At 38.3% G+C, this 12,768-nt stretch overlaps 1 protein-coding gene across 2 annotated transcripts in view; it reads right to left on the minus strand.

The window, feature by feature from the left end:
* rps6ka3.L (ribosomal protein S6 kinase A3 L homeolog) overlaps window positions 1-12,768 on the minus strand; it is a 71,280-nt gene that overhangs the window by 32,056 nt on the left and 26,456 nt on the right. Inside the window, exons 1-3 of one of the 2 annotated variants that reach the window (XM_018244938.2) lie at window positions 9,859-9,983; window positions 3,001-3,117; window positions 456-537 (exon numbers count right to left, since the gene is read on the minus strand). In XM_018244938.2, the coding sequence (XP_018100427.1) occupies window positions 456-537; window positions 3,001-3,117; window positions 9,859-9,897 (238 nt within the window). In that variant the 5' untranslated portion in view covers window positions 9,898-9,983. 2 annotated transcript variants of the gene reach the window in all.

Raw genomic sequence — 12,768 nt, forward strand, 5'->3', positions numbered from 1 at the left:
CACATTTAATTTTTCAGCATTATGTAACCCTTGTGCTGCTTCTGTTTTTTGGATAATATATATATCATAAATGGATGATTAAACAATTACAGTGGCTCTGTATACTTGATGATATATACATGCTAACTTTGAATTTTTGTGCACAATAAATTATTAGCTAATAAATTAATAGAAGTTAAATTAACTGAAATATGCTGTGTAAACTGAACCAATATTGCAAGCAGACAGTTTAGACATCTCGGTGAATCACAGCCATCTCAGTTTTCTGTTAGCATTCCTTCTCATAGCTAACATGTCTCTTATTCACGTGAATGGGAATTAACGATCAGTAAGCATGACAATTTTGAGCACTAGGACTATCTGATTCCGACCCTGGTGAAGTAAAATGCCAATTAATTTCCTGTTACTTATACATTGATTATATTACACATAAGGATTCTAGACCAGAAATTTACCTTTAAGTGTTGCCTTTTTTAATACTTTCATTGCATATAATTGCCCAGCATCTGTTCCTGAGATTTTACGCACCAGAAATACCTACGATAAAAATGAAAAAGCAAGTTAAATCTAAGCCAGGGATATCATGGGAATAGTCAACACAAAAATGGTTGCAAATCCCCCCACTAAACCTGAAACTGATACTAGGGTACAGTGACCCCCCAAATTATTAAGTATGAACAGCTGTGTTAGTATAAGATCAGCAACAAAATATGCTTCAGTTAAATTCAGCAATACCTGCATATCCCCTGATCTTCAAACAGAAAAACGAAAAACAACTTGTGCGTAACAATGTGTTAGTTCATCTAGTATCAGTTAACAGGGGTTGTTCACCTTTAAATTAACTTTTAGTATGATATTCTGAGACAATTTGCAATTGGTTTTTATTTTTTATTGTGCGGTTTTTGAGTTATTTAGCTTTTTTGTTCAGCAGCTCTCCAGTTTGCAATTTCAGGGTCCAAATTACCCTAGCAACCATATAAGCAAATTTATAAGCCAGGAGGCTGCTGGCAATGAGGACCTTGGAACTCACATTTATGGTGGGCTTACACAGGAAAACCATCTCTCTGCAGCACTGTTCTCTTGTCGGCTGCTAGCTGCCTCTGATTTTAAGCAATGGCCAATCCCCTCTGCAGTGCATTTGACTTTTAGGGGGCCTGTCACCTTAATAAATAATTCCAAATCCTATTTCATCTTGTTAGTAAAGCAAAATATACTTTACTTATACTATATAAAGTATTTAAATCTTGTTTCCTTCAGCCTGGTAATTCATAATTATAAACAAGGAAATAATTGAGCTCAATTCAGTATATGTGTTCCACTCCACTGCAAGCTTTTAACACACAAGTGTAATCAAAATCAAAATCAAAGAATTGTGGCGAATAGCTGGACACCAATAGGCAGTAGGTGACCTTTCATTTGCCACTAAGTAAGCTAGTTCAGGAAGTGGTAACACCGAAAAAAGTAACAAAGTATAATTAAAACGTAACTTTTACTGTTGTAATTCTAAAAAACACACTCACTGAGACACACACCCACTAGCCAACCAATCCGTCGGCAGTGCTGGACCGTTTCCATAAAAATGACATGCAGTTTAAAACAAATTGAGCATAAGGTGTGACGGTGGGGCCTCAAAGATACTTCATTAATTGTTGTGGAATTGAATTCTACCCCTCCATATACCTGGAGTCCACAACCCGCCCGCTCCCTCCCTTCCAAGCAGATACCCCCGTGCAAGACCTGCCTATCTACGTTGGGACTGCGTGGGAGCTAAGCACTCCACCGTCCACCTATGCCCGCCCTATGCGTTTTCGCTGATACCTTCGACGAAGCCGAAGGTATCGGCGAAATGCGTAGGGCGGACATAGGTGGACGGTGGAGTGCTTATATATATATATATATTGAACCTGGAACTAACACAGCACGGAAGTTATTTCCTATAAAACAAAATAAAAATTTAAAGTGAAAACATTTCCATCTCCAGACACTTGGGGGATTATTTATTAAAGCCCGAATTTATCTCAATATTTTCTGATCAAATCCTCTCAGTTTTTATGCTTATTATTATTCCCGAAATTTTGCTTCGCAGGGAAAAAAAAACCAAATTTTCAGGATTTTTTCGTGTTTTTGCCTCAGATTTTCACTTTTTTTTTTTTTTTATTTTTGACCGAAAACTTTGGGGTAATGCACAAAACCCAGCGCACATCAAAAACTCATTGGGACTTCTCCCATTGACTTATATGCAACCTTGACAGGTCTGAGATGCCGAATTTTCCCATCCTCTGAGTTTAGTAAATAACCCCCTTGGTGTCTCATCTTGGATACAAGTTCATCTATGTCTGGGGTCAGGCTCTGAGCCGAGTGCACCTTCCATTTAGCCGCCGTTTTTAGGGAGAGGGGTAACGCTAGCTCCACAAGTTAGCTGCTGATACACAAGCGGAACAGGGACTTGCGCGCATTTGATTGATGTTGCGTCACACTAGCAGTCCATTGTGGGACTTGCAGTTCTAATAGTGTGGAGGCAATATACCGGCGGGCCAGATCTAATAATAATTAGAAATTACCATGCGGGCCAAAGATAATCCCTAAATGGGCTGGTCCTGGCCCGCGGGCCTAAGGTTTTGTGGCCTAAGGCATAGAGGAGGGGCAAGCAATATATGATTGACGGCTGAGATTTTCAGATGAGTTTACAACAGGTAAGGATGTTTTAATAAAAAAAAAAAAAAAAAGAATTTGGATTTCATGTTTAATTTTAAAAGGACTTTAATTATACAGATATTTATGTCTGGGTGACAGGCCCATTTTAACAGAAGGCACTTGACCCCAAAAGCTAAAGCAAGAGAGTCAAAAAGCCTTCTGCTAAAAATGAGAGATGCAGTATGCAGCAGAGAGAGCAGGAGCTCAATGTGAATATCTTTAAAACAGTGTTCACTTTTCCATTTTTGAACACACAGGTAAAAGTTTAACCATGAAAAACGTGGCTGAAAAACTGTTGAAACGTACCTTGCCAAAGGAGCCTTGCCCAAGAACCTTTAGAAGTTCAAACTGTGAAGGATCTGCCTTTTCATGGCCTTCTTTAACATGGTGTGTGATTGCAATTTCGTTTATATTTCCTTCATCCTGGATAGGGGAAAAATAAATAATGAAATGACAAAGTAGTCTTTATCCTACCATTAAATATTAAAGTTTCTTTCTCGGTTTTTCACAGTTTTCTTCCTTCCCCAGAGGAATTGTGCAATGCGCCTGCAGCCTGCCCAGTTATTCTGCCGTAGGCAGGATTACAATCATACATGCATGTATATACTGTGTGTGTATAATATATATATATATATATATATATATATATATATATATATATATATATATATATATATATATATATATATACACATACATACATATATATATATATATATATATATATATATATATATATATATATATATACACATACATACATATACATATACATATACATATACATATACATATATATATACATATATATATATATATATATATATATATATATATATAACAAACAAGGGAAAGTTTTGCTCACCACTAATTTTTAAAACCATTAGGCGGGGTTGCAATGAGGGTGTGACCACAAAATATATATAGACAAATACAAGAGTCCTCTGCACTCAACCCATTATCAATATATTTAAGACAGAGACATTTTGTGCATACTGCTACTAAAAAAATGCCTTACCCTTTAAACAAAACAGGGATTGTTTGTCCATATATTCTGGCCTGGATTTCTGGAAAGGCCACCTAGGCCCGGGCCTAGGGTGGCAGGATTTTAGGGGGGCGGCATGCTGCCCAACCACACCCGCATTGGTTCAAAACCACTGGGGATGCACTGGAGATACAATCATTTTTTTTAAATTTCCCCATTGTTGATGAAAAAATGCACGAATAAAGGGGAGGGGACAGGGGCGACGAACGGCAGTGGGCCTAGGGGCGCCCTCTATGTAAATCCGGCCCTGTGATATATTGCAATATATTTAAGATGGCCAACTACGTCAAAGTCATCCCATATCTGGCCAGTCCTAAGCTTAATTTTCATCTGATTCATTAAGAATTCAATTGCTTAATTATACATTTTACAAAGGGACTAAGTTTTACCTGCAACTTACTAGCTGCTTTCAAAGTAAAACTCCCAAACTTGGCTGCCATTTTATTAGACACCAGTGGGATCACCTGACTATAGTTGGGAAGGGTGGGAGCTACAACATGGCGTAGGACTGGCCAGATATGGGATGACTTTGATGTAGTTGGCCAGCTTAAATATATTGCAATATATGAACAAACAATCCCTGTTTTGTTTAAAGGGTAAGGCATTTCTCAGTAGCAGTATGCACAAAATGTCTTAAATATATTGATAATGGGTTGAGTGCAGAGGACCTCTTGTATTTGTCTATATATATCTATATCTATATATATATATAGATATATATCTATATCTATATCTATATATAGATATATATATATATATATATATATATATATATATATATATATAATAAATTGTTATCTTTGGGGGAGAAAGACCATACCTGCTTTAGCATGATCTTTTCCAAAGACACCATTGAGCCACCTCCCCAAAATATAACGTTTTTTTTTTTTTTAAAACAAAACAAGCTGAAATGCCGCTCCTCCCCTTCCTTAACCTTATATTTTGGGGAGGTGGCTCTCTCTTTAAATGCTCGCTCTCCCAACCCCTGCCCAATGGTGTCTTTGGAAGAGATCATGCTAAATAAAGAGAAAAGCAGGTATGGTCTCTCTCTATTTCAGGGGGTTATATATTGAGAGTTCTGGGGCTAACTTGGTGTTGGTGTGTATGTACATGAAAGGGTTCAAATAAGCATCTTACAGAGCAATGTAGTAAATTATTTTTAGTCCTAAGTCATCTACATTTCTACCGGCTGAAATCTGTATGTTCAATGTATAAAAACTTTGTGTGTACAGTGCTGTGGAATATGTTGGTGCTTCATAAATAAGTAATAATCCCATCTACAGGCAGTATCTATGATTTTTTTTTCTTCAAGTCTTAATATATTTTGTAAAGCAGAACCCCCATTTTACATCCCCTGATTTTAAGTTTTCCCTCATTTTACAATGTTGTTTTGTGGTCCAAACTATATATTATACATAATATATTGCCCTGATTTTACATTTTCCTGGATTTTACACCATTTTTTTTCTGGTCCCTTGAAAAAACTTTAAAATGGGGGTTCTATTGTAGTTTGAAAAATGCCAGAATTCATTCTTCATTATAAACATGCCATTTTACACTCAAGAAAATACAAAATGTGACCGTATCCCTTTAAAGTGAGCAATATGCATTCTGTTTGCTGGATAGTTAGAGGAATAATAGAAGAAGATGGGATTTTAATCAGGCTTTTAGCTCAACAGACTGCTATTAACGTACAAAACAGCAGCCAAGAATGCATGTGTTACTATATATCTATTAGTGTTTTTAAACTGACTAAGGTAAGATGAATCTTTAGCTAAAGAGGTTGCTTTGTATGCAGTGTCGCCATGAACCATCTTTTGATTATTTAGGGCTCATGCTGATTTTCATGGAATCCTAAATTCAATGAAATGCACTGCTTGACTGTTCAATCTGTACAATAAGCTATGCCACCCACAAAGAGATAGCTTTTTAATTTAATGAAACCAACAATCCCTGCAGAGAGTCACTGTTTCATTCTGAACTGTAGTTGGTCACTGGAATGCAGCTTAAAGAACAGAGAAAAAGCAATTCTCCAAAAGGTAAAAAAAAAAAAAAACATTTATAGAAATCTTTTGCTTTTAAACCCTGCAAAATTCTAAAAAGTCACTCTTAAAGCATAAGCAGTGACAACTACAAGTGGGTCCAGGACCCTCACATTTCACATTAACTGTCCTGGAAACAGAATCTGAGGGTTAAATTTATCAGAGTGAAGTTCCGCAGCCCTCAATTCATTTCTATGGGATTTTGAAAGGCGTATTTATCAATGGGTGAAAGTGAAAGTTCACCCTTTGATAAATATGCCTATAAAAATCCCATAGAAATGAATGGAGAGTGGTGGAATTTCACTCGTGTGGCGGAACTTCACTATTAACTTCACTCTTTGATAAATATACCCCTGTGCTGCTAGCACATAAAAATGCTGGTAAAACAGTCACATCTGCTCATTCATCTTAACTTTTATAAAATGTTATTTGGTTTGATCATTTTGAGCAGATTAGAAACTTGTATGCAGCCCCACAAAATGTGTAATCCCAGAAAGATGCTGGATAAAGTAATTGTCTTGGTAGGTTTGAGGCCTAACCATTTCGGGAAAATGTCGGGATGGTGCCTCGTAGTACTGAGGAAAGACTAGACTCTTCAACAAGACTGTGCCTAAAGCTAATCACAAATGCCCAAATTTGATAAGGCAATTTCAAAAGGCAGTTGGGGGCAATTTCAACAGATAATTTTGCAATTCTGGTGGAACATTCCCCCCTCCCCAAAAAGGAACAAAAAAAGTGGACACACGTGTATGGTCACTCTTGTGCTTTATCTGTCCTGTTCATGGGCACTGTGTGGGATGACCCGTGTATGTCTACATTTACGGATTCCTGATAAAATTTTATTAGTTTTAAAAAAAAAAAAAAAAAAAAGCTTTCAAACCCGACAGAAACATATCACTAGATATCGTAAAGCAAAGTCAACATGGAGCGTTATCAGCATGGAAGACAAAACAATCCCTTAACCATCCTAATCACTGCTGGAAGGCTGGGAAATGCTAAGCCAACACAGTCGACCCAAAATAATCAAGGACAATGGTGTTTCTGTGACTAAAGGCCATGTTGGTCTTGTGATCATGAGGAATAAAAACTTCCTCTTTTTGGAACACTGAATCCTTGTGAGGTAACCAAAATGAAACAAAGGTCACATGTGCTGCCTCACTACTGGCCAACTCTCAAACAAGTATAGTTTCCTATTCATTTTAACTACTACACTTACCGAATTCAGCCCTTATTGCTTTCATTTGTGGGCACATAAATATTTCATCGGTTTACTCGTCCAGTCTGCTAAGCATTATTTAGGCTGTTCACCTTAAAATTAACTTTTAGTATGATGTAGAGCAGGGATCCCCAACCTTTAGAACCCGTGAGCAATATTCAGAAGTAAAAAGGAGTTGGGGAGCAACACCAGCATGAAAAATGTTCCTGGGTGCCAAATAAGGGCTGTGATTGCCCATTTAGTAGCCCCTATATGGACTGGCAGCCTACATTGAGGCTCTGTTTGTCAGTACACCTGATTTTAATGCAACTAAAACTTGCCTCCAAGCCAGGAATTGAAAAATAAGCACCTGCTTTGAGGCCACTGGGAGCAACATCCAAGGGGTTGGAGCAACATCCAAGCTACTGGTTGGGGATCACTGATGTAGAGTGACAATTTCCAACTGGTCTTTATTTTCCATTATTTGTGTTTTCGTACTATTTTTTCAGCAGCTTTGCCGTTTGCAATTTCAGCAATCTGTTACTAGGGTACAAATTACCATGGCAACCACGCATTGCTACAAATAAGAGAGCAGCATATAACAGGAGAGGGCCTAAATAAATAGAGAGATGAGTAATAAAAAGTAGCAATAACTATACATTTGTAGTTTTACAGAATATCTATTTTTAGATGGGGTCGGTGACCCCCATTTGAATGCTGGAAACAGTGAGAAAAAAAAGGCAAATTATTCAAAGACTATAAATTGAAAAAATTAAGGCCAATTGAAATGTTGCTTAAAATTAGCCACTCTCTAACATACTAAAGGTTAATTTAAAAGTGAACCACCTGTTTAAGTCTATCTCAGATACCAAATCCCTGACCTAAGCTTTGTTCTGTACTAACTTTTGAGGATTCTGCATTTGTGAGTGCATGTTTTTCAACAGGACCTACTGCAATAAAGTGGCCATGAATATTTGGGGAAAATTATAGATTAAACTGGATAATGCAGAAAGAGAATTGTTAATTCTTAAGCATCCGATTAAAGGTCTCCTCAGCTACCCTTGTAAAAAATGACAAGGGTTGTTAGAGTTTTATTGACTACTGTTAAACACTCTATGTTACCTTTGCCATCCATATTGCCATGTCCCATGAGGACTGAAAACCTATACAGGTATGGAACTGGTTATCCAGAATGCTTGGGATCTGGAATTTTCTGTATAATTGAAGTTAGTAATTTGGATTGGCATACCTTAAGTTTACTAGAAATTTATGCAAACATTAAATAAACCCAATTTTGGTTTTGGTTCCAGTAAGGATTAATTATATCTTAGTTTGGATCAAGTACACTGTACTGTTTTATTATTTCAAAGAAAAAGGAAATTATAAAAAATTTGGATTATTTGGATAAAATGGTGTCTATGGGAGATGGCCTTTCTGGATAATGGGCTTCCAGATACCTGTACTTGGGAGTTAAGGTGGCCATACACGGAGAGATCCGCTCGTTTGGCGATGTCGCCAAACAAATGGATCTCTCCCCGATATGCCCACCTTGAGGTGGGCAATATCGGGCTGATCCGATCGGCATTCCGACGGGATTTTCCGTCCCATCCGATCGAGATCTGGCCGACCTTCGGCCAGATCTCGATCGGTGAAGCCCGTCGGGGGGCCCCATACATGGGCCAATAAGCTGCCGACACAGTCTGTCGGCAGCTTTTATAGGCCCGTGTATGGCCACCTTTACTCGAGTAACGAGTTTGGTAAGTTTTTACATTGGTAACAAATATTTTCTCAAATTTATTAACTAATGGGTGGTTTCCCCTTGACCTGCTATGCTTGACTACGCTCTATTCTGTAGGGTCTATACCTATAAGGAGGAGTGAATAAAAGCAGGCGCCTGTCTGTGACCACTTCAACCCTGTAAACATCAATCAAAAGAAGAAAAGGAACTCATTATGCCAGTGTTTCCCTCTTAATTTCCCATATACTCCATTTTTAAACGAATAATTAACATTAACCTTTTTCTCTGTAATAATACAACAGTACCTTGTACTTCATCCAAACAAAGATACAATTAATCCTTATTGGAGGCAAAACAACCCCATTTTTTAAATGATTTTTTAGTAGCTTTAAGATATGGAGATCCAAATTATGGAAAGACCCCTTATGCGGAAAACCCCAAGTCCTGAGCATTCTGGATAACAGATCCCATACCTGTATTAGCTATGATTATACTATTAGGTCATATACTTTAATTTCACTGCTCATTTCAGTCATGCACACAAAACATACACCAAATAAAATATAAAAAACATGCATTTCCTTTTTATATAAATAGGAAGATTTGTCAAGACAAATATAGATAGATAGACATAGATAGACATAGATAGACATAGATAGACATAGATAGACATAGATAGACATAGATAGAGATAGATAGAGATAGATAGAGATAGATAGAGATATATATATACTTATGAAGCAACGGTCTCATGACAGCACAAATTGCATATTAAACATTTAGAGCTAAAATGATATCACGCCATCAGAAATAGAATTGTAAAAGAGCTCTGGACACAGGAAAAAGAATCACTATCTACTTTTGAATAATTTGTGGGGGAATACACTGGTCTCAGACAGGTCCATGCAACATTGAAAACCCTATAACAGAATACTTGCAAAGATAGTAAATATTGCTCGGAGATCTTATTACCTAGCTGCACTGATATCCTTGGAAAACAACAAGAGACAAGTCCGAGAGCACAAACATGTCTAAGCATGTGAAAGTAAACAGAAATCCTTCCCAAATGACAGCCCAGTTGCACAGCATACACACTGCTCTTAGATCTAGGGAAAAGCTCTATTAATATTGTATCAGACCTTACCCGAAAAGTACGTATACGCAGACCCCAGAACCTTAACATGGCTACGGAACCATAATGTTAAGACTTTCCTGCACAGACATCTGACAAGTGAAAAAGGAAGGACAAACCCCTGAAGTTCTTGCTGCTACCGGCTGTTCCGGCAATTAGAAAATTTCCTGTGAGGGAAGAGTCAGAGATTGCTAGTTAAGCGAGGCCCAATCCTTTTCCTCTGACGAAAAAGGGGAGAAAAAAAAAATCCAGACTCAAAACTTGAAATCATAAATGGTTATAAGAGAGGAGAGGCTAGATGTGCCAGATCTGGTATACATGAGCTGTGCGGTTTATAGGCAGCCGTTTGGCAGAAGACTGTATCACAAGGCTGACATTAAGCAAATACAGCTAATATACAGCGAATATTACTGAATCATTTTAAGCAGCAAGGCACTGTAATAGGATGCCTGATGTACAGAATTATCTAGTCACAGGACAGGAGAGCATTTATGTAGCCTAAATTAATCATGCTAAAGGCAATTTGTTTTTAAATTATTTAACAAAGTTGTCGATAAAACACAACGTCATACCGCTGATGGGCAATGAACAGCAATGCCCTTGGGAACAACCATACGACATAATGTCTTGTAGTCCCAGGATATCGGGATTTCACCCATTCACACAGTGACAATGTGATATAATCATTTAACAACTGCAGGGAAGAGAAAAGAAACACTCACTGCAACTGTTCCACAAAGCACATAAATGGTGCTCGGGACTGAATCCAAAGCTGCAAGTTAAACCATTCTTGGCACAAGCCATCCTTATGGGAGCAATAATACACTAATGGAGGGGGGGGGGGTTGAATGCAGACCAAGCGACTTTTAAGATTTTCGGGCGAACTTCATACTACTTAAACTAAATGATCTTACAACACAGGCTGACGCACTCAAGCAGAATAGAGAAGATGGTGCGTATGAGCAATGCCTCACATCCATGTAATTCTTTGCACAGAGACGAGCACAAAAGCTCAGCAGACAATACAAGGTGCATGTAACCTTTTCTCACAAAAATTGCTGTTTATGTTTTATTTGTTATATGTTTTATAATACACAAGATCCTTATAAACAGAGCTTAGTGATGTCATTGGTTATAATCTGAGCTTAGTGATGTCATTTCTCTCACATGACTCACTGAAACTTGTGTATTTTTTATTAATAAAGTACCCCCTCTGAGTTACATGACCTGTATAGAAACACGAGTTTTTATATGGTCATGGAACTCCTCGGTAGCTTATGATATCCATATATTTTACAACAGGGGGAAGTTTATTCTCTATATATGGCTTACTACACAATCATGCCATTTAGAACCATGACTTCCAAAGAGTAACCCAATCTGAAGGCAAGTTAAGGTGGCCAAATGAGAGGATCTTGCCCCAATGTGCCCACCTTGAGTGGGCGATAGGCTGATCTGATCGTGGGCCATGGCCCTAGTCAGCTTTTATCGAGACGATATGTCTATGGCCACCACTTGTACCAGTAGAATATTTAACACTACAGACATATTAGTTCCTTACAAGACTTTGTAAAACAATATGGTGCAAACCTGCAGTCATCCTGTAACATTTACATCCAAATTAGACATCTGAAGTTGTTTTTCTAACTACCCATGAGAGTTCCAGTGCAGCAGAGACACACAGCACCAATTTGGCAAATCAATATCAGCCCTTTTTATAACGACTCTGTAATATAACAGCAAGAGTATGAAAATTGTGCACATACATTTCACTGTTAAGAAACACTTTAAATGGGAATCAAGTTTGAATACGGAGATTGCAAACTTGTAACCCTACAGTCGCTAACAGCTGTAGCTCCGAGCTCACTGAAAATGACAAGGGCTGATTTAGGAACACAAATGCAGTTGCCAATCACAACCTGTTACCTTGGAACAGTCTACATCAAGTTAAGATGGCCAAACACAAATAAGATTTGTCAGATTCCCTGATCTTTGCACAATCTGGCCTCCCACATGCAGGGATAAATGGCGTTGATCTGGTCAATGACCCAGGGGCCAATTGTATCCTATAGTGGACCAATAGAGCTGTAAGTGAGATATCAGTAGGGTAGGTTGTAGGAAAGGGTCCATACTAGTGAGTGCAGGTCAAGAAAAACACAACCTACACCCATCCCTAATCCACAAAACCATAACCTGACCCTTATCCCACAAAATATTTCCATTGTAGGAACCGCATCTGCAGATCTGTGGTACAAGTCACAAAAAGCCATATCAAAGAGACTACAATATTGCAGTACCGGTGACCCGCACCTGCCATGGACGCCCAGAATTCAGACCAAACCCGCCCCAACCCGCAGGTATTGGTACAGACCACATATCACTGGTCCATACTAGGGATGCACTGAATCCAGGATACGGCCGAATCGTTATTTAATGCAAATTAAAGGCCAGGAGGGAAATCATGTACCATTTTGTCACAAAACAAGGAAGTAAAAAATGTTTTCCCCTTCCCAACCCTAATTAGGATTCGGGGGTTCAGCCAAATCCAAAATAGTGGATTCGGTGCCTCCCTAGTCCATGCAATGATCAAAAAGCTGTTAGCAAGGTCAGTAGGGGCCCCAAAGATGCAGCCAGGCTGGCAGTGAATATAGTCCCCCATCTGGTGGCCCAACCCCACCTGACCCACTGGTAAACCCAAGTGCACATTACTACTGCACATATATGGCCATCTTTAGAAAATTAAAAAAACTTGAATTGTTTGCTAGGGGTTACTGCACACAATTTAGCATTTAAGTACTATGGTCAACAACAGTTGAGGGGCTGCAGGTCTGACTACATAGGATTTACTTTGTTTATAAATGAGGTTCCCTTCTCATATGCACCATCCTCTAGAGAAGTTCTAGAGAAATGTGGATCTCTTGG

The sequence above is a fragment of the Xenopus laevis genome, chromosome 2L (assembly GCF_017654675.1).
Source record: "Xenopus laevis strain J_2021 chromosome 2L, Xenopus_laevis_v10.1, whole genome shotgun sequence".
Lineage (NCBI taxonomy): Eukaryota > Metazoa > Chordata > Amphibia > Anura > Pipidae > Xenopus > Xenopus laevis.